At 45.3% G+C, this 26,986-nt stretch overlaps 1 protein-coding gene across 21 annotated transcripts in view; it reads right to left on the bottom strand.

Moving 5' to 3' along the window:
* ABLIM1 (actin binding LIM protein 1) overlaps positions 1-26,986 on the bottom strand; it is a 293,183-nt gene that overhangs the window by 91,844 nt on the left and 174,353 nt on the right. For all 21 annotated transcript variants that reach the window (XM_035029703.1, XM_035029547.1, XM_035029693.1 and 18 more), the window contains 2 exons: positions 8,319-8,445; positions 7,024-7,117 (listed from right to left, as the gene is read on the bottom strand). In XM_035029703.1, coding sequence (XP_034885594.1) covers positions 7,024-7,117; positions 8,319-8,445 — 221 coding nt within the window. The remainder of the gene's footprint in view (positions 1-7,023; positions 7,118-8,318; positions 8,446-26,986) is intronic.

A 26,986-nucleotide genomic window follows, 5' to 3' on the forward strand; every position in this document is an offset into this window, starting at 1 on the left:
AGACCAGATGCTGTGAGCTATGACTGCATAGACCAGATGCTGTGAGCTATGACTGCATAGACCAGACGACACTGTGAGCTACGACTGCAGAGAAGTACAGCAGACTCTCTGAGAGGGATCACTGACTTTCAATGACATTTTACACGGGTAAAAAGTATACCAAACAAGCAGCAAATGTTTATCATCCTGAAAGTAGGTGTAACAGGGCCGCTAGTAAGATAGACTTTCTGTTTCACCGGGAATGACAAATTTTGGTCCTTCAGCAAGTTATTTAGGGAAGCAAATTAATTGCCCGTGTTCTGCAATGATTACTGCCAGGTGGATCATGAAGCCGTGTATATGTGCCTATCTTCTGAGAACTGAGAGACCTGGCCTCTAAACGCGGTGTGTTACTAATTAGCCCCCGAGCTCCTGGCGCTCAGTAACCTCATCTGTAAATGGAGGTCAATCGTAACTGCCTTGACCACTTTACAGGCCTGTTGTGCAAATTAAATATTTATGAGATCATTAGCAAGCATTAAAAATATTATACAAGAGCAGGATATTGTGGTGTTTCACTGTCCCCTGAGACATAGACCATCTCAACCATTACTACCAGGATTACTTGATTCTTTTTCCTCTCCCTAATCCTCAAAAACATTTGGGTTCAGAGTTAAGTGGAAGCGTGAATTCCTTTGAGCACAGTGGGAATGGGAAGAATGTAATCAGTTTTCGGTGAGAACACGGGGTGCTATGCTTGCTTTGCATGTGTATGACAAAAACCAAGGAAGAATGGGGCAGGTGGCATTTCAGCCTGTCTTTTGCAAATGACATCTTTGATGGTTGCAAACAGATTCTATATCGTGCAAGTGCCGCGGGAGAACCGCATTTCTTCTCACTACGTAATAGATGAGCCCAGAACAAGACCAGCCCACTGCTTATGGTTCTTATAGTGCAACTTGGAATACCCGCACCTAAAAGAAAGAAGGGGCCAAGGGCCTCCACTTTATAATGTGAATTAATTTCACAGGAACATCCCAAACCTTTGTCCCTGGGCTTTATGAAAAAGCAGTCAAAAAGTTAAACAAAACAAATGTTGCCTCTTGTTTTTAATCCCTGGGAGAATCAAGGACAAGGATTTGGCGGAATCATGTCGTGATTCCATTTCCTTGGCAGCAGGAGTTTAGCAGGAGGGGTATAAAGCACGTCTACACCCTGTCCTTTTGTCCGTCCATTGTTTTCAAGTTAACAGGTAAGACAGGACACCATCACCCAGTAGGTGTAAACGGGAAAGCACTGAAGGGGCAGAGGACCTGCCTTGGGCTGCATGGGAGGGTTTCACTCTTACACTGTACAGTAGACAGGCTGAAGCATCACACACTTGTCCCCAGAGGGCACGAATGGCAAGTAAACACCGTGCCACATAAAGAAACGTGTCACCAGCTTTTCTGGAAAGAAAGGCACCCAGGACAGGAGGATTGATTTCCTGGGTGTGGTGACGTGGGGAAGAGGGAAAGGAAAAGAATAGGAGACCCAAGCAAGAAAAGCGCTGACAACACAGCTTTGCTTTGTCCCTGAGAGAAGAGCTGCAAGAGGAAGGCTCCAGAGGCATGTAGTCTAGCAGGTGTCTGCTCAGGGAGGCCCCATCTGCAGAGGGAGCCAAGCTCCCTGGGGATGAAAGCATTTATCTTGAAGAAATCAGTGGAGTGCTGGGTAAACACAGAGTCCCTGGCAGAAGGGAATTGTGCAGGAGAGCTGAGAGATGCTGATGGAATAGCTCAAGACTTTGGTTTGCTGATGGAACAGCCCAAGACTGGGGGGAGGGGACAAGGGACAAACCCTTTTTCTTTACCCTCAACACTTCTCGTTCCAGTCTGACATTTGCTTTTTTTTTTTTTTTTTTTCCTGGTGCTGCCTTCATTTTGGAATTATTTTGTTGCTGTTTTCTTTCTTTATGAAGCTGGCAGGTAACAACATTCCTGCGCCCAGGAAAGGAATTTTGTTAGAGTAAGAGATCTCCAAGGGCCATTCACCAAAGATGGGAGGAAATTCATACCAAAGGGATGCCCAATGTCTGCTGACATCTATGATCTAAGTCCGAAGTCTCCTGTAGCTTCCTGTACTGTTAGCCTGCTAAAGCAGAAGGAGGGGAGAGGAGCGGTGGTGGTGGTGGGGCGGAGAGAGGGGGAGGAAGTTGCTTCAGAGGCGAGTTTTGAGATACAGATAGAGATAGAAGGCTATTGGCAAACTCAAGTTTTTGATTCTGGACTTAATTAGGAGGCAGGTTGTAAACATCTTCAGAAAGCTCCTGAATTTATAGGTTAATTAGCATAAGCTTTTAAAGATGTACCATTTATAGCAAGACCTCTCAAAAAAAGAGAATCTTGTGGCTGAAAACAAAACTGAAAGCCAGCTAATGATAAAGCTACAATTTGAGCATATGCTCCATGCCAGTTTGCAGGAAAATCTCTCCAGGAGAAAGAACCACTGACTCCAGCCCCTTAGACCTAAGACATGAGATTTACAGAACTCGGGTCCTAAGAGCCAAGGAAACTTGGAGTCAAGCAGTCCAAGGCTTGGATATATTTTTAATGCCTGTACTGAAAAACTGAGGCTCAAAGAAGTTGAGACACTTGCCTGAGGTCCCACAGCTGGGAGTTCTAGAGCCAAGAGCAGAGCCCGGATTCCCTATCACATGGAGCCCTTTTCATTAAAACACATGAAGACACTGCTCCCTAGTCGGTCAGGCAAAAGCTTCCTCAGGTGTCTGGAGGCATCTCAGGTGAAAGCACCCAGAGAGGAGGCTATCGGGCACCTCTGATGCTTAGTGAGGGTCACTGGATGATACTTGTCTAAGTTCCCAGCTTTACTGGAGTGCATTTGAAGGGTGGCCCAGAAGATATGTCCACATAAAATCTCTGGAACCTGTGAATGTTTGGAAAAAGGGCCTTTGCAGATGTAATTATTAAGCTAAGAATCTTGAGATGAGATCATCCTGGATTATCTGGGTGAGCCCTAAATTCAATGACAAGTGTCCTCCTAAGAGCAAGGCAGAGAGAGCGATGACCAAGAGAGAAGACACAGAGGGGAGGTCATGTGAAGATGAAGGCCGAGATCAGGGTCATGCAGCCACAGGCCACCACAGGCTGGAAGAGGCAAGGGAGAGTTCCCCCCGAGAGCCTCTGGAGGGAGCGTGGCCCTGCTGCCACCTTGGGTTTGGACTTCTGGCCTCTGGAACTGTAAGAGAGTAAGTTTCTGTGGTTTTAAGCCCCCACTGTTAGAGCAGATTCAGGAAACTAATACATTTACAATCTCTATGGATACAACCAATCAGAAGAAACAACAGTAACAAAAAAAGATAAGGATCACAGAACGGAGAAGCAAAACGTGGTATATCCATATAATGCAATATCATTCAGTCTTGAAGGAAATTCTGGCACATGCTACAACACGGATGAACCTTGAGGACATTGTTCAAAGTAAAGTAGACATACACACACACACCTGGATACTATATGATTCCACCTATATAAGGTACCTAGAGTAGTCAAATTCATAGAGACAGAGAATAGGATGGTTGTTGTCGGGGCTTGAGGGGGAAGAGGCGAATGAGGATTTACTGTTTAGTAAGTATAGCGTCTCCGCTTTACAAGCTGTAAAGCGTCATGGAGATGGATGGTGGTGAGGGTTGCACCACATCATGGATATATTTAATACCACTGAACTGTACACTTAAAAGTGATTAAGATGGTAAATTTTATGTTAGGTGCATTTTACCACATTTTTAAAATGGAAGGGAAAAAATCCAAAAGGCAGGGACCAAAGCATTTACAAATTCACAATCATAACGTTTCAATGATGGGGTCTGAGAATGAAGGCACGGGAGGAGGGTGGAGTGTTGAGACCTGTTGGGTTCACATGGGGAACCAAGTCAAGCTGACTCAGAAGTTGGTCACATGTCAGTGTGCTACTCAGGCGGGACATTGTTCTAGATCACACCCTTCTGAGGAGGTCGGCACTCCCGCTGGGTGGGTCTTGACTCTACCATGAAGCCCATACAAACGACTCCCAGAAGTCCCAATTCTGCAGGCACCGTGTGCAAAGCCTCCACAACGTCCACCTGACAGACGGACCTCACTGGAACCCGAAGCCAAGGGGTGAGGAGCTTCTGCAATTACCGCCAACACCCACTCCAAGGGGGGGAGCTGGAGTAAGCGGATGTTTCTACAAAATGGCATGTTCTTGGACCTGGTGTGTATTTTAAACATTCCTTCTCACAGCTGTTGAACTAAATCCGAGGTCCTCGATAGCACCCCCTGTCTGCTGCCTCCCCAACTCTTTTTAGGGAACACAGTTCCCTCCGTGGACTGAGACAGCTGTTTCGATCCACGCCTTCTGTAAACGTGGCTGGCTTAAATCCGGGGGCTATGCTCAGTGTCTCCCCATCGCTCTTCCTACAGCCAAACATCTGGGAGATGGTTCTGATATTTTATTACTGTTGTTCTAAAACGCAATTTCCCCCTTGCTCCCAACTCAATGGGTTTATTTCAGTCTTATGCAGATCAAACTTGGGAACCCCAAAGGAAATGCTGTGGGGCCCTCCCCTCCGAGCTCCGGGGAGGGATGAGAGACATGTTTAGGGGACAGGTGGGGAGCGCCCACCACCACACTTTGAGTCTTGTGGTCTGACCACCTGGACTTCATGCTGCACTCTGGATAGGGCACAACCAGCTTCTCCAATAGCTTTCCTGCAGGGGTGCTTCTCCGAGGGCCCAGCATTGACCCCACTTGGGCCAGCTATTAAACTGGAAAGGCCATGAAAACTCTGCCTCCCCCCCAGCTGTGTATGGAGGGTGGGTCCACCTCTGGGTTTCCCTCCTGCCAGTGCTCCCACTGTTTTGTGCCCTGAGTTCTGCAGTAGTCTCCTCCCTGTCTCTACCCTCACCCCCTTTCCAACCATTTTTTAAAAAATTCGAGGTAAAATTCACATCCCATAAAATAAACCATTTAAATGTGAACAATTCTGCAGCATTTAGGACAGTCACAATGTCGTGCATTTACCGCCTTTATCTTGTTCCAAAACATGTCATCGCTCCAGTTGGGTACCAATGAGCAGTTACTCTTATTTCCCACCCCACCCCCCGCCCCCCCAACTCCAGGCAACCTCCAGTCTGCTTTCTGTCTCTATGGATTTACCTCTTCTGGATATTTCATCTACATGGAAGCAAGCCGTATGCAGCCTTTTGTGTCTGGCTTCTTCCACTTAGCATAATGTTTTCAAGGTTCATCCATGTGGTAGCGGGTATCAGAAGTCCTTCCTTTTTTAGGCTGAATATTATTCCTCGTCTGTATATCCACATTTTGTTGGTCCATTCATCCATGCACGGACACTGGGTTGTTTCCATCTTCTGGCTGTTGTGAACAGAGCTGCTATGGGTGTGGTTCTATGTGTATCTGAGGACTCCCATGCATTCTTTTTTTTTTTTTTTAATATTTATTTATTTATTTCATAGAGAGAGCACGAGCAGGAAGGGCAGAAGGACAGGGAGAGAGAATCTCAAGCAGACTCTGAGCTGAGCGCAGAGCCCAACACAATCCTGAGATCATGACCTGAGCCAAAACCAAGAGTCAGCCGCTTAACCGACCGAACCACCCAGGCGCCGTCCCATGCGTTCTTTATACAGCAATGTGATCCAGTCACGTTCAACTCCAACTACAGTCGCTTCAATGGCTTCCCACCATTCTTAGGATAAAGCCCAAAGTCCTGAATATGACTCTCGAAGTCCTCATGCTCCAGTCCCTCCCCGCTCCCCTAGCGTCATCTCTCCCACCTGCGCTCCTGCCCATCTGACTTTTGTTTCTGCTCTGCTTGTCCTTTGCCTCTGGGCCTCTGGAGGCTGCTCCTTCTTCCTGGAAGCCCCTTCCCCAGGGTAAAAGACAAGAGCTTGTAGCAGTCACTTCCTTATCTCCCCAATCCAGTTAGCTACACTAGGTCCTAGCACAGAGCCAATGCGGGCCCTTCTGTGTCTCCCAGAGAGGAACCCCCCCGATCCCCCAGAGCTTGCCCTGGGATTAGGGAAGCTATGCTAGACCTCGCTGGGCATCCCACAGCAGCTGCCCACAGACACCTGGGGGCCTCTCAGATTTGTGCCCAGGGTCTCTGAAACACGCCCTGCTGGGAGGTTTGCATGTGGTTATGGCGATTCGGTGCCCTGGTGTCTCAAAGCTGCAGGACCAGTTGGCTGCTTTCCCAGGTGCTCTGAGTCCTGACGTACCTCTGCCCAGGACACAGTCTCCACCCTGAAATGTGGGCTGGATATGAGGTAATCTTTTCTTTCTTTCTTTTTTTTTTTTAATCAGATCTGGTTAAGGCCCCACGGAGGGGGGGCGGTGGGGTGGGGAGTGGGGCAGAGACTCTCTCTGAACTCTGGCCCCTAATTCCACAGGATGGGCTCTGGCCCAAGAGGGGCTCCGCTCAGCCCAGAGGCAGCCGCTGGTGGGGCCGGGGCTGAGAAAGCAGGAACCAGGCTCTGTGGCAGGAGGCAGTCACACCTGAACCTGACGGGTTGGCCCGACCCAAGCCCCAGGGTGTTCTGGGTCACACAGGATGTGGTTTTTAAGGGTGGGGAAGTGTATGCCTTCATCTTTCACCCACCCTTCCTTTGATTCAGCTCTGAGCCCCTGCTCCCCGAGTGTGCCCTCTCACACGCACACCCGTACCGGCGAGAGCGCACGTGGACACGCACAGACACGTGCTGTCTGACGTCTAAAACTAGTCTCATAGGACCCTTCCTTCTCCATAATTCCTAGTGGTCCCCTTATCACTTTGGATTAATTCTCCATCATTCCAACTGCACATGAACGTTTAGTAGAAACTGCCTGTGAAGACAGCCCGACCCATTAAATCTCTGAGAGAGCGATCCGTCATCGACGACTACTTGCTTTCCTCCAGTGGTGAAGATGGAGGAAATGGAACAAGGGCCTCTTTGGTGCTTCTGACGGCTTCTGAGGAGCATGACGGTAGCTTTGACGGGAGCCACTTACCTCCAGGACTTTCCCTGTGATAAACTGGTGACAGGCTTCGCATTTCACCCCGAAGAGCCCCTGGTAGTCCTTTTCACAGTACGGGGCGCCGTCCCTGCAACACAGAACGCCGTTCAGCTCCTGAGGGGGGCCGAGGGGCAGGGAAGACACCAGGACCGAGTCCTCGGAGCCCTTCTCCACAGAACGGTAGCATGCCGGCACTCTCCCCCACCCGGCGTCCGCACGCCTGGAGACCTGGTCAGACATGACCACAACGCGGGGAACCACACCACGTGGACAGAGGGCTCTGGTTCTCCCGGCTACACAGAAATTACAGCCAGATCACCACATGGTTACCCCTGCTGCTTCCCTGTTGCCTCAGAACTAACTAGCAAAACACTGGCTCCATTCCCTCTCCGCACCAGGCCAGATGGGCTTCAGATGTGGCGGCAGCGTTCACCCTCCTCTGAGGAGGCCCCAAGGCCACCTTCCCCTCACAGCTTCCTTGAGCTCCCACGTCATCACCTCCCGGCAGCGCTGAGATGCTGGGTCCTCCGCCCTCAGGAGGCCCGAGGGCTGCAGGGCCTGCTCATCCAGCCTCCCAAAACCTCATTTACCTCAGAGCACAGTAAAAATGCTGTTTTCTAGGTGTGCCATTGAGCGGAAGAGTCAAAAAGCACACCGCAGAGCCCCGTTACCTACTCCCACACAGCCTTTCCGGTTAGTTTGACAGTCGGGCACTTTCCTGTCTCTTCTTCCTTCGGCTGTGCGTCAGAAATCACCTGTGAAGTTTCTTCCTTCTGCTACAGGCCTTTGGGCTTCTCCCCGACCTACAGACTTGGATGTCTAGGGGGTGGGGCTCATGTTACTTTTGTTGTTGTTGTTTCACTCTGTTCTTAAATTAAATTCACGTAACTCTTTTGAATAGCTATTTAACCTGGTTGGAGAACATTTTTTAAAGCATAGAAGGGTTTATAGGGGAAAATTTTCCCTCGTTGCCACTGGACGCCCATATTCATTCAAAAAAAAAAAAAAAATGAGGGAAAGTAAAATTACTAAATGCTTAATTGATGACAACATACCGTGTAACATTATGTCAGCTTTGCTAATTGTTACATTAGGCAAGGATTCACATTTCATTAAATTTATTGCAGACTATGGCAACAGCAGCAGAATAAAATTCCTTTTATAAAAACTAAAGAAGTTCTACAGCAAAACTGCGTATTGATGGTGGGATGCTAATGTCTCTCACTGTGTCCGGTGGGGGGGCTGGGGGGACCCTCCCAAGGATCCCGCGGCCTGGGCCCCAGCCTTACTTGCTGATGTACTCCCCGGTGAGGACCTTTCCGCAGGACTTGCACTTGAAACATCCCAAATGCCACTGCTTGTCCAGGGCCAGGAGGGCCTGCCCGTTCTTGATGTCCCTTCCGCAGCCGGCACAGTCTGGAAAAGCGCAGCTGTTAGCAGTTACTCCACGTGTGTTCTGTGAAATCCCAACACGCAGGCCGGCTCTGAACCCCGGTGTGCGCCCATCCCACACCCAGCAAACAGTGACTTAAGCACCGTGTCATTCCACTCCCTTTCCCTGCGCTGAGTCTTTCTTAGCCTCACACAGCATGGAAACTCCAGGAACCTCAGTGGATCCAAGGGGATGGATGTCCTTCCTCCATTCATTTCCTTGGGGGTGACTGAAATACCCCCCGAGCTCCAGCTGGCGCAGGGAACATTTAATTACATTGTCTTGGCTGTGATTTTCAGAAAGCTCTCCTAGGCCTCTATTAATTGAGGGCACATGTGAGTAGCTGAGCATCTCATGCTGGATGCCTCACTGAACAATATATATGGGATTCCTGGAAAGCAGCCCATGAATCTCATTTTTGTAAATGGGACTCTCCTGCTTTATCATCCTAAACTAGACTTTTGAAGATCTGTGATCATCAGTTGAATAGCTCTTAATTCCTTAGCTTTAAATTCTCCATGGCAGGCTCCTGTGGAAGCAGATGAAGGAGAAAGTGTTTCTTTGTGGTAAAGGGCGTGGGCTCTGGAAGGAGCTGGCCTGGTTCCTGGGTCCCAGCCCAGCACAACAACTTGTTGGCCGGTTGTCCCCCTTTCTAAGCCTTGGGTTTCTTCATATGGAAGCGGGGGCCTTATGAGTGCCTGGCTCAAGCCTCTGACGAGGATTCAATGAAATAATGGTTATCACTGAGGCTGGCATGTGGGAAGTGGCCCTATAAACGTTTCCTATTATTATAATTGCCATTATTCTGATGATTGAATACTTCGTTGTTAGGGACGTTGAGTATTTAAAAGAACCCAGAAGAATGTAAATTGATGCAACCTTTTTGGAAAGCAACACAGACATCCACAGACAGTTAAAATCAATGCAGCTGAGCAAATGAAACCCAGCATTGCTGGGAGGTTGGCCATCATGTCCCTGCTGATTAGAGGAAACACTCATGCAATAAAGCTATGCCCAGACAAGGCCACTTGGCGCACAAAATGACGAAACGCCCCCTTCTTCCAACCCCATGTGTGAAGACTGCATCTTTACTAGTGATATTCCTAGCCCTACTTTAACTCTCTCTCCTCCTAGAAAAACTTACTGAGATGCCCATTCACTGACCTGCTCCTGCGTCTTGACAGAACCCAGCCCAGAACTGCTCGCACTGCCTTGACTCCTCCTCAATGCCACCCAGCAAGCGCTCCCATCCTAGGACAGTTCCTTCAGAGATGCTCACGATTCCCCTGCTGTTCTCCCTTGCTGGGGCTTAAGTTAACTTGACTATCCCCCCTCCTTTTTTTTTGACTACAGGTGTGTTTCTGGTGATCTTTGGTCAGTGGGTATCAATGTACCTTTAGATCCAGCAATTTCCTAAGATTTTAGTCTAGAAATAAATTTGCAAATAAGTGTGCATATGTGTGTGTGTCTGGCATGTGTCCATGCATGTATTCCCTGAAGAAAATACATGTATTTCCTGCAGCACTTTTGTAACAACAAAACTGAAAACAGCTGATGGGGACATTAATGAGGAGCTGGTTACATTAATTATGGTAGAGTCTGGAATACTGGAATAGTATGTACTGTTAAAAAGAATGAGTCAATTTGTGTGCGGACATGGAAAGATGTCCAAAATAGATTAAGTTAAAAAAAAAAAAAAAAGCAACCTGTGGAACAGTAAGCATACCATAAGCTCATTTACAAAAAATTAGTGAAGGGTATATATATGTTTGCACACATGCTTGTATAGTAAAACATTTCTTAAAAAAGAAAATTGAAATGCCTAAGATATTTTCCTCTGTGGAGGACTTTTTACTTCACATCCTCTGTGTTGTTTGAATTATTTTTTTGTTACCACGAGAGTGTAAAAAAAAAAAGAGCAAATATTTATAAAGTTAAAAATATAATTGCTATACAAGTTCTAAATTATTGCAGATTAGGATTTCTGTAAGTATTGCCCATTATTAGCTGAGCGAGTATTATATGATCACAAAGCATTATTTTTTTAATTTTAAGCTGGAGTCTATATTTCCCAGCATCTCAACAAAAAACTTTATAAAGGGGATCTCACGTCTGGTAGTTTACTATAGGGATAAAAATGGAAGGCCATGATATTTGCTCATACATACAATATTTAAAGGTTAGGAGCACAGGATGAGTTTAAGATGAATTGACAGTTTTTAATCCAAGTTGAACCGAATTTTTTTCATTCTTCTGATTAGATCATGCCCACTAGGTGGCAGTAAAGATTTAAAATAATAAGGAAGATGCTGGTTGGTAGATTTTTTAGGTCAGAAATAAATTTTAGAGATGGCTTTCAGTTTTAGAAACTGAAGACGGTTGGGCTCAGGAGGGTTGGCAGAGCCATTAGGGTCTCCCCCTGCACAGCCCTGAGATCTAGGGAGATGGAAGGCCTAGGGATGGTAACAGCCCAGGCTTTGGAATTAGGAGGACTTGAGTATTAACTTGGGCAAGTTACAGTCTCTGAACCCTCACTTCTTCATCTGTGAAATGCCAACATGATGTGCTTTGCACAACACTTAGAACGTTTGGTCCATGTTAGCCTCTCAATGTGGCTCCACCTTTCTTTGGTGGGAGCAGAGCTGGGACTAGAAGCCATGTTTCTGGATGGTAAGTCTTGCTCTCTTTACAAGCACATTAGTGCCCAGATATCCCAGAGCTCTGAAAGCAGCTGAGACACAATTTGAGAGCAATAACGATTTCTCTGATCATTCTGCACTGAGGGTTTTGGATGAACCAGACACCATGTGAGGGCTTTATAAAGAGGGTACCATTTATTATTCAGTCATATAGTCAAAATGCCTGCAGTCTGGAAGTCTCTGACCTCACAGGTGGTGTCCCATACTTCTCAGATCCTCTGGGCCCTGCAGTGTCCCACGGAGAACAGATGTTCTGCAATTGACTTTGATAATGGTTTATAGAGAAGTGTTCACCAAATGCTGAATGTCTAGAGCTAGGCAGCTGGTAAAGTGGGGCTGGAAGCAGAGACGGGGATGAGCCACTTCCTCCCAAACCTTTAGACATAAATCAAGAAAATCAAAGACCACCTCCGAGAAAGGAGAATACTGGCCCACACTGGCTGATTCCAAGTATTCTGGCATATGCCACAGAGGCTACTCACTCATTCCTCTCTGGACAAAACCATAAATTCTCCACCTAAGCCTGATGTCATGCTGGGAAAAGTGGAAAAGATGCAGAGACAAAAAGATGCGTGCTGGATTGTTCACTCCTCCCATGCTCATCCCAACTAAGCTCTTTTATAAAGAACAAAATGTCCTACTCTGTATCTTCATGGTTTTCAGCTATTGAGAAAATTGTTTCCACATCACTGAAGCAGCTGCTGGTAAATATAGAAAGCTGGCGATTGGCACTGGAATTATTGCCGAAGTCAGAAATAGGTGAATATGGAGCCCACCATCAAGGAAGTCAAACACTCTAGCAACTTGCCATGTATTCCATCAAAAACAAAGAATCACCAACTGTGGCAAGAGAAAAACACAACAACCGTAAACACTTTGCCTCAAGTCTTTCATTCTTGGCTCAAGAGCCAAGAGAAGAGCAGGAATTTGGCTACTTAATGTCTGAGTTAAACTAATATCCAACCACACACCTGGTTCCATATTTGTATCACTTTGTTCCAAGGCAACAAATATCCTTGAAGACAGGGATCCTGTCTGCTTTTATTAATTTATTAATTTATTAATTTATTTTGCATCAGGTCATGCACACCTGGGCTTTGAAAGTATTTAAGTTGAAGAAGGTGACAAATGGCTCTCGGCAAGAAAAGTTGTATTCCCAAGCCAAGAAAGATGTCCTCACTTGGGCGGCACTTAAGGTCCTATCAGACTGGATACCTATGTTCTCCTTGAGAACTATTTCTGCCTTTTTAGAATTTCTCACTTGGAAAAGGTAAGGGCCAAAGAGATGCCTTACTCTGTGAAGATGCCTCTCTAGAGAAGAGGGCTGAGGACACGGAGCTCTAGAAAAGAAAACCAGGTGGTAACTAAATGCCACTCCCTCCTGCCTAGGCCTGCATGCTTCAGTGACGCCCAGAACCATTAATGAAGACGGACCTCACCATTCACAGTGGCTACCCATCTGGGATCAAAGCTCTCAGAATACAAAATGGGGATTTTTCTAGTGTTTTGGAATTTTGGACCATGGTTTAAAAGCTGAAGATCATGGTGGTAAATATTCCATCTCCTAAAGAAGGATGCCAGGAATAGCCTTGCAGGACTTTCCAAAAGACAGACTTCACCCGGTGATTACCAACCCCTATTGCCCACTTACCTCTGAAATCAGAAATTTGAAAATGCATAGAAGAGTCAGCAGGGAGCTGTCCACACAGCAGGAGTGTGGGGGCGTTCTCTCCCCTCTGCTGTGACAGGGATTAGAGGACCCTGGGGGGAAGTTTAGGAAGAACCGAGAAGTTTACTGAGTGGGGAAGCTCAGGCCCTAGGACTGCTATGGGTCCAAGAAAAGCTTGATGTTAGAGTTCTTGGAACAAACTGATTTTAATGTCCTAGAGCTTGGAAGCACTCATAAACAGAAAAAACTTGAGCCTGCTGAATTTGGAAGATTTGGAAGGCAGGAAGCTGGTTGGAGGCAGAAATGGCAGGCTAAGGAGCGGATAGAGTGGGAATGGCATTCACTTCCACCATTTGGCTCACTGGGGGATGCACTTATGTCTTGTGACTGGTACCCATGCCCAAGCATCTAGAATGAACCCACTGAACAAAGCTGTCTACTGAGGGTGGGGGACTTCATTAGTAAGAGCATAGGAGACTACAAGGGAGCAGGACCTGAGGCTGGGAGGTGGGGGGAGTTTGTTGCAAGAGGTTAACCAGAAATTGCATGCTTTTGTCAAGGAACTCAAAGTGCACCCCCATAAAAATTGTCTCCAGCCAGTGTTAGCTGAGAGAGCAGCGTGACAATGCCAGGTTCCTAACACCTCTTCCCTTCTACCTCCAATCACCCTTGTCCCTGCCTGGCCCACAAAGGAGCCACAGGACAGGAAGGAGGTAAAGAAAGAGCGAAAGAAGATGTTGTGCCCACTGTCAGTCTCTGGTTTGGGTCGGGTCTGAGCTGGGCCAGGGTGTGGCTCTGAAACAGATGTGAGGATCAAGTTTTCAACTGGTCCAGACTTCTACGAGCTGAAGGTGACCAGAAAGCTATGGGATCCACCTAAGGTAGGATTAAGGGTGGGAAAGGGAACTCTGATCAAGGATAATACAAGTAACAAAAGGGAAAAATAAGGCTGTTCATTGTTATGTCCCACGTGTGCTTTGGACTGTTGTATACACAAATTGTGCATTTCCCAGCAGTTGAGGACTCTGGAAGCAAAGAGACCTGGAGTGGAAATCCAGCTCTGACACTGAGCCGAGGGGCCTTGGGCAGGCTAGGTAACCACTGGGTTTCAGTGTCTTCATCTGTAGAATGGGTAGGTTGGCAGTACCCAACTTCCTGGGCTGCCATGAGGACTGGACGGAGTGTGGGTGCAGGTACACACTCAGTGTCTGTTCTCACAGGTGCAATAATCTCACAAAACCTGCGTTTCCTCCTCCCCTTAACAAACAGGCAAGGCCCACTGTCAGCCCCCAGGGAAGGCATTTTGGTCTGTGTGGTTCCATCATCATCATCCTCATCATCACATTACCGTAACTATTATTATAGTTACTATCCAGATTTTAACTTTTGAAGGGTCTGGTGCATCCGTTCTCTCTACCCACACTCCTGGGGCTCCCGCTAACCTGGAAGGGCAGTGATTATCTGCATTTTACAGATCACAGAACATCGGAGAGCCAGAGGGACCTTCAAGACTGTTTGATGCAAATGCTTCACTTTCCACTCAGGATACTCAGGCCTAGGGTGGACCTCAGCTTTGCACACAGCCACACAGCTGAATGGTGTCCAATTAACTGCACAGCGGGAATCTCTTGTTCTCAAGGGCACATGGACGCGGGCCTCTACAGCTTACAGGGCTTCTCTGAATCTAAACCTCCACTCGCAGGTCTGTCTTCCTGATTATCATCCCTTGTGCTATCCATGAGCAAAAGATGGCACCAGAGCACAAGGCGTTCACTGGGGTAGAGAGACTGTGAAAGTAGAGAATTGTTGTGAAAATAAATAATAAATATTTATGAATAAAAATAAATCATTGTCATGTAAATTGTAAAGGGGACCAGAGAGAGACTTTCCTCCTGTAATTGATGCTTGCTGATGTCCTGGGATGTTATAAAATGTCCCCAGGGATTTTGAGTCAGTTCTGAGTATTTCCTTACTTTGCTGAAAAAAAAAAAAAATTTTTTTTTTTTTTAAGATTTTATTTATTTGACAGAGAGAGACACAGTGAGAGAGGGAACACAAACAGGGGGAGTGGGAGAGGGAGAGGCAGACTTCCCTCGGAGCAGGGAGCCTGATGTGGGGCTCGATCCCAGGACCCTGAGATCATGACCTGAGCCGAAGGCAGACGCTAATGACTGAGCCACCCAGGCACCCCTGAAAAAAATTTTAAAAATTAAGAATAAAAAGAAATCAAGTTTCAGTATTCAAACTGCTGCCCTTATAAGCTCCAGAAAATTTCAGCTTTCCCTGGAACCCTTTTTTAAAAATAATAATGAAACAGAAACTCTATTTGTCATCACTGGAGATTAGCGTACAAGGTCATGGCTATGCACGGGGATGAAAAATAAACAGAAGCAAAATCATTTCATATTTAGATTGGTATTATTAGAAAGTAGAGTAAGACTTTGGAGACCCTATAAAATATTCAAGTGGCATCCTTTTAATAGACCGTTAACTACAGGCACTTTATCCCTGACTGAGACTCAATCTAAAGAGCTTCAAGGAAAAAAACAAATCAAAACCAAAACCAAATTTAAGTTCCAGAGTTTGGTTCACTTGAGATCCTGAATTTAATGATGTCGGATCTTGGTATTCAACTCTTCTTACAGGACATGGATTTCTCATTATCTGTGGGATAAAATGGTGAAGGTAGAATGCAGGAGAATAGCTGTTCTATCCAAATGAGAGGGAAAGAACAGACACAAGAGCAGAGTAAGCTGATTCTTTTTTTTTTTTTAAGATTTTATTTATTTATTTGACAGAGAGAGACACAGCGAGAGAGGGAACACAAGCAGGGGGAGTGAGAGAGGGAGAAGCAGGCTTCCCGCGGAGCAGGGAGCCCGATGTGGGGCTCGATCCCAGGACCCTGGGATCATGACCTGAGCCAAAGGCAGTCGCTTAACCAACTGAGCCACCCAGGCGCCCCGAGTAAGCTGATTCTTTCAGTTTAACAAGCTGCCTTGGACACAAGCCTTCAACCCATGTCAGCTCAGCCTCGGACACGTGGATTCCTTCATGGGAATAACAGTTTGGAGGCCCAGGGTGGTTGCCCACTTTATACAGGACTGATAGTTCCAGTTTGCTAGGTTCCCATCCCTCCACAGAGTCTAAATGTCAACTGCTACCTGTTGTCACTTTGGAACTGACCTGTGCCCTCAGGGGACTAGCCTGGCCTTTTCTGTAGGCCCTTCAGTTTGCAACCCATAGATTAAAAAAAAAAAAAATCTACACTCTCCTTATGTTATTATTAATTTTTTAATAAGAGTTGGCCTAGAGTTTTAAGGTCTTTAAGATATAAAGGATTTGGGTATTTGAAAGCCAGCCTTTCCTTGACCAGAAAGGCCACATCATATTTAGTAGTGATAGGAATATCGATCTAACAAGAGGATATGGTTGAATGTAAACTTCCTTTCATCATCTGTGCTGTTCAGTGTGGTCAGGTTCCAAATCAGACCTTTATGAGTTGACAAATATTGACAGTCCACAGTCCAGTTTTTTAATTTAAAACAAAGTCACCAAGTTCTTTTTTAGCATGTCATGGCAAATAGCACGGGGTGGGGTCACCATCCAAAAGGATAGAGAAGGACCAAAACACAATGTGAAACTGCAAACGTGTTGGGCTAAGCACTTCTCAAGAATTCATTTTAAAGGGGCCCCTGGGTGGCTCAGTCGGTTAAGCGTCTCCCTTCGGCTCAGGTCATGATCCCAGGGTCCTGGGATCGAGCCCTACATTGGGCTCCTTGCTCAGCAGGGGGCCTGCTTCTCCCTCTCCCTCTGCTGCTCCCCCTAATTATTCTCTCTCTCTGTCAAAGAAAGAAAGAAAGAAAGAAAGAAAGAAAGAAAGGAAGAAAGAAAGAAAGAAAGAAAGAAAGAAAGAAAGAAAGAAAGAAAGAAAGAAAGAAAGAAAGTGAGTTTTAAAAAGCACTTTCTGTTCTGAAATTCTAGTCTGCCATCAGCCAAAAAGCAGTATGAAGTCACAAGATAAATATTGGCAGGGGTGGGGAAGTGGGGAGGGGGTGTTCATGCAGGTACAGTGTACTTGCCATTCTATGGCAAAAGGGGGTCTCAATGCTATAAGTACTTCATATCTCAAAACACTAAAAATGAATTCTTTTCAAAGGTTATGTGCTGCTTAAATATGTAACCTTGAACCAGACTTTTCCATAATAGCTCATGTCCCTGCTTAGGTCAGCTGCTTCCTTTGCTGTCTTGATGGCCACTATGGAAACATCACAAGCCAGAGCAGACTTGGACCTGCTATTTTTAAATGAAGGTTCTTGTTATCTTTGGAAAACAATACTGTGCAACAAACAAGTTTTCGTGGGCCATAATAGCAACAGATTATCAGCCTTCATCAGGAAAGTGGAAGGCAGGCTTAGCAGCGAGCCTTTTTCCAAGTCTTCCAAATCCTATCTTTCCTTCTTTTAAACCGTGTATCGTATATACTTGCAGAATTTCATAATTTTGGTCATAATTTTTATAAATATAGACCATTTACACATTTGAAACTTCCAATTCTAATCCCTAAACCAGTACTCACAGATTTCTGTTAGGAGTTATTATGAATTCTCAAGGTCAAGAAGTCCTCTCCTTCAACTAGTATTGTGTGTTTTTCCCATATTCATGACCAGGATCTGAATGGAAAATTAAAAGGAGCCAGATTGTTTGCCTTTCCTGTGCATTAACTGACTATGAAATCACTATGCAGGAATGTCATGGCTAATGTTAGGCAGGATGATAAACATCAAAGAAATAGAAGACAGTCTGTCATGGACTTGGTACCAACCCAGACCTGCACCCTGAAAGCATTAGAATGGAGAGTCTGAGAATCTCTGCCAGTTGCCTTTGGATGATGGCTTTGAATGGCCCCTAAACATGCCACAGCACCCAGCACTGGACTTGATATTGATTCCAACAGGACTTATTTCTCACTGAGTCTCCCATGACCTGCTTGCAAAAGGGTGAATGATATGGGGGCCTTATATGCAGTGAGGATGCCAGATACTTAAGACTATGCATTATGGAACAGAAGAACGCGTACTTTGGAAAGGATATTGAAAACTGATAAAAGTTGGGAACATTAACATCTGCTTAAAGACAGTGTCCACTGCCTTGCATAAGAATCTCCTGAACTCTTTCTGGAGCTTACAAGGGCAGCATTTTGAATACTGAATTCTTCTACTCTCTGAACTACAAATAAACTACAAATAAAAATTCTAACACGCTGGGGTGCCTGGGTGGCTCAGTCGGTTGAGTGTCTGACTCTTGATTTCAGCTCAGGTCATGATCTCAGGGTCATGGGATCAAGCCCTGTACTGGGTTCCGTGCTCAGCATGGAGTCTGCTTGTCCCTTTCCCTCGGCTCCTTCCCCTGCTCTCTCTCTCTCAAATAAATCATAAATAAAAATTATAACATGCTTGTATTTCCTGGAGATGTGATGAGATTATTTGATGGGAAATAAAAAATATTAGCATAAAACATTAGCACTATTTTGTCATCTGCTCTCATTTTCAGGTTTAAGGTCCTATCAAGGAGAACTTGTGTGTGTGTGTGTGTGTGTGCATGCACGTGTGCAGGCATGTTCATGTGCATGTTTCTAGAACCATAACTGAAAAATGGAGGCAGGCTACATTCATGGAATAAACCACAATCCTCATAAGTACAATCACAACTGCCAAATTCCCAACGAACAATTTCAGAACCCCAGCTGGTGGAGGACAGGCCCAAAGGCTACTTTTTGGGCCCCTCCCCTGCAACTGTCAGTCTGAATTTGCTTCACATGGTTGCTCAGCATCATTTCTGATGATGCACACATCACAGAGATTCACCAGAGATCAAAAGTAGGATTCTCTTTTGACTGAAAATGCCACCAGGACAGCAAGAAGCAGCTGGGAGTCATGGGAACAAAGCCAAATACTGCCCAATCATGGGATGCTCTTGGAAAAGGCTGTGGCCACATGGAAGCCTCAAGGAGACGGATTCCCAGCCTGCATGAGTGAGGAGTCAGGCCATAGCCTCAGTGGCCTGGGCATCCTTGCCATGGGGCCTCCCACAGGTAGAGTGAATGACTATGCACCTAGGACACGGCTCCACCCACACGTCTCTGTGGGCTTGGAGCAGTTCTTCTTTCTCCTTACAGTGTATAATCCAGATATGCCTCGTAAACATTGCTTAATCCCTGAGCCATCCCTCAACAGGGCAGCTGTTACACGTATTTGTGCAGGAAGACAGAACTAACGTGTCAAAGTTCAGAACCTGAGTCCTCAGCACTGCGGATACTCTGCTGGACAAGGTGAAGAGAACTGGGGGTCAGACTTCTACCAGCAGGACTAAGTAGTCCTCTGCTCAAGTTATGGCCACCAATGGAGGAGGAAAACAGGCAGAAAAGCGGAAGGAAGGAAGAGTAGGGAAGGGAGCAGGCAGAGTAGGGAAGAGTAGGGAAGGGAGCCAAATGAAGGCTACCTGGGGCCATCCAGTGGCGCTCATGCCACAGCCTGCCACACTGCGAACGTTAGTGGACACCAGCCCAACGGTTTCTGGGGGAGATTCAGAAAGTTGGTAGTCCCTGCTTTTGAGATTTGGGATAGCCCTTGGGAAACCCCTCTTAAAATTGTGCCAGGACCAAATGAATTAAAAACAGGGGCTCAAACCAATACTGGTTCATGCATATGCACATGAGCACTATTCATAACAGCCAGAGGATGGATATGACCTAAAGGTTCATTCAGATGAACGGATAAACAAATTATGTTTTATCCACATAATGGAATATTATTCAGCCATAAAGAGAAATGGAGTACTGGGCGCCTGGGTGGCTCAGTTGGTTAAGCGACTGCCTTCGGCTCGGGTCATGGTCCTGGAGTCCCGGGATCGAGTCCCGCATCGGGCTCCCTGCTCAGCGAGGAGCCTGCTTCTCCCTCTGACCCTCCCCCTTCTCATGTACTCTCTCTCATTCTCGCTCTCTCAAATAAAAAAATAAAATTAAAAAAAAAGAAAGAAATGGAGTACTGATACATGCTACAACCTGTGTGAACCTTGAAAACATGCTAAGTGGGAGAAGACAGACACAATGGGCTACTTATGTATCCCATTTATATGAAATATTCAGAATCCGTAAATAACGCAGAAATGGAAGCAGATTGGTAGTTGCCAGGGACTGGGAGGAGGGAATAGGGAGTAGCTGCTTTATGGGCATGGGGTTTTCTTTTGGGGGGATGAAAATGTTTTGGAACTAGAGAGAGTTTGTGGTTCTACAACCTGGTGAATGTACTAGAATGTTCACATTAAAATGGTTCGTTTTGTTATGTGAACTACACTTCAACGAAAAAATGTACCAAGAAGGGTTAACGTTCTTGTTTTCCTAATTTAGTAGTAAACTTTAACCTGGTGAAGAGTTGTATGATAAATCTTTAACCGGCTATGGTCACTCAGCACATATGAGCTCTTGCCAAAGGGGAAATCACACTTGAGCTCAACGTCAGTTTCTCAGGTTCTATACTCATTAGCAAACATCAGCTCATTAACTCCCTTCCAGAGACAGGAAGAAGAGAAGGGGTAGAAAGTCCATTCAGGACTTTCATCATGTGACCAAACACTTAATATGCACACACTGAAGGTCACAGAAAGGGCAAAGTGCACCGAGACTTTAGTCTGGAATAGGCCTTTCATTTTATTTTGTAAAATTAGCATTATTTTATTTATTTTTTAAAAAAGATTTTATTTATTTATTTGACAGAGAGAGAGAGAGAGCACAAGCAGGGGGAGTGGGAGAGGGAGAAGCACACTCCCCTCCTGAGCAGGGAGCCAGACTGGGGCTCAATCCTAGGACCCTGGGATCATGAGCTGAGCCAAAGGCAGATGCTTAACAGACTGAGCCACCCAGGCGCCCCACATTATTTTATTTGTAATCTACTTTTGTTTTAAATAGGCAATTCATATATATACAGTTAAATTTTTTTTCATATAGTAAAAATAATTTCCTTCTCTCCCTCCCTGCTAGAGACAAGTACTACAAGTAATAGCAGTTTCTCAAATATCCTTCTGGGACAATCTATAGGGTCATACCACTCTTGATATACATAGTTAGATTTTTACTGCTACTGAAAAACTAAAATTCAACTGAAGAATGCTGGTCCAATCATTAAAATCCTAGTTTTACCGCTATGTTGTTAGAAGGTGTGGGTCTTATCATGTAAGAGGCATGTCTAGTCAAACAAAGCAATTAACAAAAATGTCATTAACTTTCCATTCGCTAAGGCACTTTTTGTATTCACTTGTACTTTCTTCCCCATAAATCACACCCATTCCCTATTAAAGCAGAAACTTTTGTTCCTTTCCTACAACCGAGACGATCGATCGAGTCTCTGGTGAAGTGAAAAAATGTGTCACTCTGGGATCTTTATGTCTGACTCATAATTGTTATGGATTTCAGTGTGAAAAAAATCTGCATATAAATGTTGCTCTGCAATGACCCTCTGGCTACTATATATATTCCAAACTCTCTCAACACCCTACTCCACAGCCTGGACCACAGTATTGGAACTGACACACCAGGTTAGAGCCCTGCCCCTCCAGGCCAGGGGCTCGCACCTGAGATGCCCAGAGCGGTGAGCCCTCCCTCCAACCTCACACTTCAAGTTGGGAAAATACCTTCCTTGGCACTTCTACTTAAAACAAAACAAAACATGGGGCGCCTGGGTGGCTCAGTTTGGTTAAGTGTCTGCCTTTGGCCTAGGTCATGATCCCAGGGTCCTGGGATCGAGTCCTGCATTGGGCTCCCTGCTCAGCTGGGAGTCTGCTTCTCCCTCTCCCGCTGCTTGCTGCTCCCCCTGCTTGTGCTCGCTCCCGCACTCTCTCTCTCTCTCTCTCTCAAATAAATAAATAAAATCTTTAAAACAAAACACCCATCTGTGATACTGTCATCAACAAATTTACCTGAAGCAATAACTGCTTCCCCTCTTATTAAATAAGGGAGAAATCTGGTAAATAAGAAAATAAAGGTGATTTTAAACATGCCAACCCCCTTTACCGCCCGTGCACCTGAGCTGTGCCTGTATGATTTCACAAAACCACATCAGCCATCTGCATTCTTCTTCTTCACTCACTCATTCAAACAGTAGTCGGAACTCAACATTCTGGACCTGGGAGCTGAGATTTAGTCCCGCAAAGGCCCTCCGGGGATGGCATTAATTCACTCGCTAAACGAACATTCCTGTACTTGCTCATAGCTACTTAATAACAAGGACTGTATATATATTTTTTGGTCCTCATGAATCTCACCGTGCCCGTAGCAAGTACAGGAATGTTCGTTTAGCAAGTGAATTAATAGCTACTTAATAACATAGCTACTTAATAACATCATAGCTACTTAATAACAAGGACTGTATATATATTTTTTGGTCGAGAGAAACATGCAAAGAACTAGCACAAGTACAGGGTAATCATTGCCTTAATAGAAATGCAGAGCACAGCTCTGGCAAGACACCGGGTGCACGGCCCTGTTGCCAAGGGGCCTAAGCAAATTCAAGGCTTTCAGTCTTCTGTGTGACACTCAAAACAATAAATGATTTTTGAAAAGAAGATAAGTGAACAGAATGCTATGGGAAGAATTTATGTACACATCTAAAGCACTTAGCAAAACCCAGAAGAATGTTCACCAAAATGTTCATAGAGATGCTATCTTGGTGATGAGACCTCAGGTGATTTTCACCTCCTTCTTTGAACTTTTCTGTAATATTTGTATTATTTTACAGTGAACACCTAGATCCACTAAAAAGAGAAGATGGTTATTAGCCCACTTAGAGAAAGAGATGGCTTTGATTCCATTTCCAGAATGCTGATGTAGGGCTTTCTGTGCTAGGCCTTGTGAAAGAGAGAGAAAATAGGGTCCTTATATTAATGAGGTCATTATCTTGATGGTAGAGGTGGACACACACCCACACAACTAAAATGCAATAGGTTACGTACCAATGTTGGTTTCTCAGTTGTGACAACTGTCTCACAATAATATATTATGTTAACTATAAAGAATTTGGCTGGTGGCTGAAACATTGTTGGTACTCAAAGAAATGTTTGTGGAATGAATGAAAGAATGACATCCTATAGTCTTTCTTGGACATTCACATTCTTCATTTTTTCTCTCTGCTATTACCTCTGCCCACAATCAGTGATCTCCCCAACCCTGATCCCTGATCCCAAATCACTGATTTTGCATAGCACTACCACCATTACCACCTTAATCTTTCTAGAACATGGCTTTCATCTGGTCATCCTCCAGATTAAAAGCTATCCTCGGGAGCTCCACGTTGTCAAACTCCTCAAGGCCTCCCGAGCCCTGGCCCTGTCACTCTACCTTTCCAGGTTCATGTCTCAGGACACTGAACAACAAGGCCTTTGGTTTATTCATGTTTCCCCTGTACCACTTTTCCAAGACCCCTCTCCACATTTAGACTGTCCTCTCTTGCAGTATCTCATTCACCTCTCATTACAACCCTTGGAAGTGGTTATTTTCCAATTTTCAGATGAGGGCAGTAAGATTCTAAAACATCAAATAACTTGCCCGAGGCTCCCTGGCTAGGAAGAGGGAGGATTAGGATTCTGACCCAGGCTTTCTGACATGTAGAGGCCATCTTCTTTTTTTAAGATTTTATTTATTTGACACAGAGAGAGAGAGGTCACAAGCAGGGGAGTGGGAGAGGAAGAAGCAAGCTTCCTGCTGAGCAGGGAGTCTGATGCAGGACTCATCCCAGGACTCTGAGATCACGACCTGAGCTGAAGGCAGACGCTTAACCGACTGAGCCACCCAGGCGCCCCTAGAGGCCATCTTTTTAACCATCATGCTATGCCTTCTTCTTTTGTTCCTTTCTGGCTCTAAGTATCTCTAAGCTCAAGTTCTAGTCTTGTAACTTCCATAAAGAATAATGGTTAATGTACAGATGAGCTTATTAGACGTCACGAATCTTTCAAACACATTACTCATACAAATCCCCGCCAACAGCCCATTGAAAAACGAACTATTATTGTTTCCCATTTTGTAGGCAAAGAAATGGAGGCAGGGATTGAGTTCTCGAGGCCATACAGCCTGTGCATGGTGGAACTGGGATCAGAACCAGCCACAGCCTGTCTGAAACCCATACATCCTCTCCCACAGGAAGAAAGTGTCCAAACAAGGAGGAGCAGATCTGGTGTTGGAAACCCTGCCATTAAACCCATCCCCATGAGTCAAAGTCCAACAATCCATGGGCTATATATAATGTGTGGATGTGTTCTGCCTTCATTGGTTTTTATACTGGTGGAAAATATCAAAGGAGCTAATAAAGACAACTATCATGAACAGCAGAGTGAAAAAAGAAGAGGCACAGGAAGCAGTGATGGTCTCCCACAAACACTCAAAAATTAATTGCTGAACAGGAAGTTATCTTTTTTATAAGTATACAGCATTTCTATATATGTGCTCATTTAATCCTACAAGGTAATGATTACCATCCCATTTTACAGATAAGGCAATGGAGGCTGGAAAGGTAAAGAGAATGCCAGCAAGTGGCAGAGGAGCCTGACCAGGGCACTCAGACACCAGCGTCAGATCATCACCACCCCACCCACTGTTAGGTGTCTCAGCAGACAAATCCCACTCAACCTGCAGATGATTTTTGGGGAGGGAATATAAAGATAAGATAAAAATTATCTTGCAACTATAAAAGGAAACATAAAATAATAGAAGAGGTCTTCCTCCCCTTTGAAAGCATGCACATGATTCTTTATCTGAAATGATTTAAATTCAGGCCAAGTCGAGCACTTGCCCTGATACCTGTAGGAGTTCCAACTGCAGTTGGAATAATGACAAAGCTGTGCAGAGGGGGAGGCGGGAGGAAGATGGGTTTGGATGTATTTGTGTGTGGGTGGTCATCGCGTCAATCCACCAAACCCACACGCAATCAGCCACCAGTCAGACACCCTTTGAAATGGGAACGGTGATCGTAGACAGCAGCCCACTCCTGCTCAGGTGCCTGAGACAGAAAGGAGCCGTGCGGGAAACGACAATCCAAACCCTGATTCCCTACGCTCGAGGTTGCCAAACACGTATTTCCCCCTCGCACGGCTCCTTATCCCATGGGAATCCAGTTCAACTGCTGGCAAAGACTGGAGAAGAACTGAGCTTTAGAGGAGTGCCCGTAACCTGGTTGGACTTAATATTTTTCTGGGCGTCAAATTTTTTTTTAAAGATTTTATTTATTTGACAGAGAGAGGCGGTGAGAGAGGGAACACAAGCAGGGGGAGTGGGAGAGGGAGAAGCAGGCTTCCCGCCGAGCCGGGAGCCCGATGCAGGGCTCGATCCTCCTGGGATCATGACCTGAGCCAAAGGCAGATGCTTAACTGACTGAGCCACCCAGGCGCTGCCTGGGCGTCAATTTTTATCTTTAAGGTATGGATCAGCTGGACATAGGCAATTGATTTTTTTTAATAGTAAAAGCAGTTTAATTAATGTTCATCACAACCCTTTGAGGTAATTTTTACTATGATTTCCATGTTATAGAAGGTTTATTGATTATTGAATTCAAATTGCATCAGCCACAGATGCAGCCAGAGTTTTAACTAATTCAGGGGTGATCATCTTTAATGGAAGTAGTTTCTAGGAATAACTTCCTCATGGTTTCCATTCATCAAACCTGGCGACAAAGGGAAGGCAGCTGTGGTGTGTAGAAAGGGCACAGCCCTTGGAGGCTGGACACTCGGGTTAATGTGCGGACAAGGCAGGCCATCGCTTGAGGCTCCGCAGAGAGTGACGCCCACCTTGTGAAACAGACATCAGGGACATCAGGATGGCACCTGGAGCCAGACAGCCTGGGTCTGTAACTCAGCTCCACTGCTTACCGTCTGTGTAATCTTGGGCAAATTAACCTCTATGGCCCTTTGTTTCTTCTTCTGTGAGGAGATAGTTTTAGTACCAAGCTAGTGGGTGGCTCTGTGAATTAAATGAGTTAAAATTCGTGGACCAGTTATATAGGACCTGACCCACAGTGAGCACTATATGAGTGCTTGATAAAGAAGACTACATATAAAGGTTAAAGGAATGATTGTGTGGTGGAAGGAAGGACCGTGACACCACAGGCACGTCCCTGGGAGTCCTCTTTAAGCCAGACCAGTCCAGACGGGGTAGCCCCCGATGAGCTACAGTAGAAACCGCACCTCCATCCAGGAAGCTCAAGCAGACACTGTTTTGTGTGAATTCTCACCCCATCACTGATTTAGATCTGTTGACCACCCTTCACGTCTCTTCCTCTTACACTGTCTTTCACCTCTAGGCAGTGAAGATGGGAAACCAGCCACCGAATGTGAAATAAAATTGCAGTTAAGAGCAAATTTGTTTTTTGAAAGAACATTCCAAAGGAGAAAGAGGACCTTGACTCTCTGATATGTTTCACCGACTCTGTGAATGGTATCAAAGAGGCATTTCGTTTTTCGTTTTGATTTAGGGCAATCTGCCAAGTTTCAGACATTTTTAAAATAAGAATTAGAGTCACATCAGGATAGTTTTCATGTATAGGGCAATTCTCACAGAATTACAAATAACAACCAAGTGTTTTCTAATTATGCTCCAGTGAATTTCAGCAACTTGCTGAGAATTCCCTTGCTCTAGTATTTGTGTGCCTGCCCAGCTTGGGCATTTTGCATGTGTGCGTCATATATAAGAGCTCCTTTTTAACACCCCACATGCCCCATAAATGTTAGTTGAGTACTGATCTAAACAGACAAGTCTTGTTGAAAATAAAACTGTCCTGACCAAAACAGTTGCATAGAAAAGAGATTTCATCCATTGAAAGCAAAGGAGAAAATAGGATTTGGTCCAACAATGTGCGCACATGCAATTGTTATTACATATAGCATTAAAGGTATCATGAATTTGGGTAGGATACATTTTTACACTTACAATTTTTATTTTTTCCTTATGTACATAACATGTATGTCATATAAAATGGAAAATACAGTGAAAGCAAAAACACGGTTAATAAAAATTGGAATAATCATTTCGGTAACGCTGTGAGGAGAAAACCCGTTCCCAAATTGCATGCGTGGCAGGACAGGAAGCCTTTAAAAAGATCCACCGCTGTTTCCTAAATTTGT

This window comes from Mirounga leonina, unplaced genomic scaffold, assembly GCF_011800145.1.
Source record: "Mirounga leonina isolate KUSES-001 unplaced genomic scaffold, KU_Mleo_1.0 Mir_114, whole genome shotgun sequence".
In the NCBI taxonomy this organism is placed as follows: domain Eukaryota; kingdom Metazoa; phylum Chordata; class Mammalia; order Carnivora; family Phocidae; genus Mirounga; species Mirounga leonina.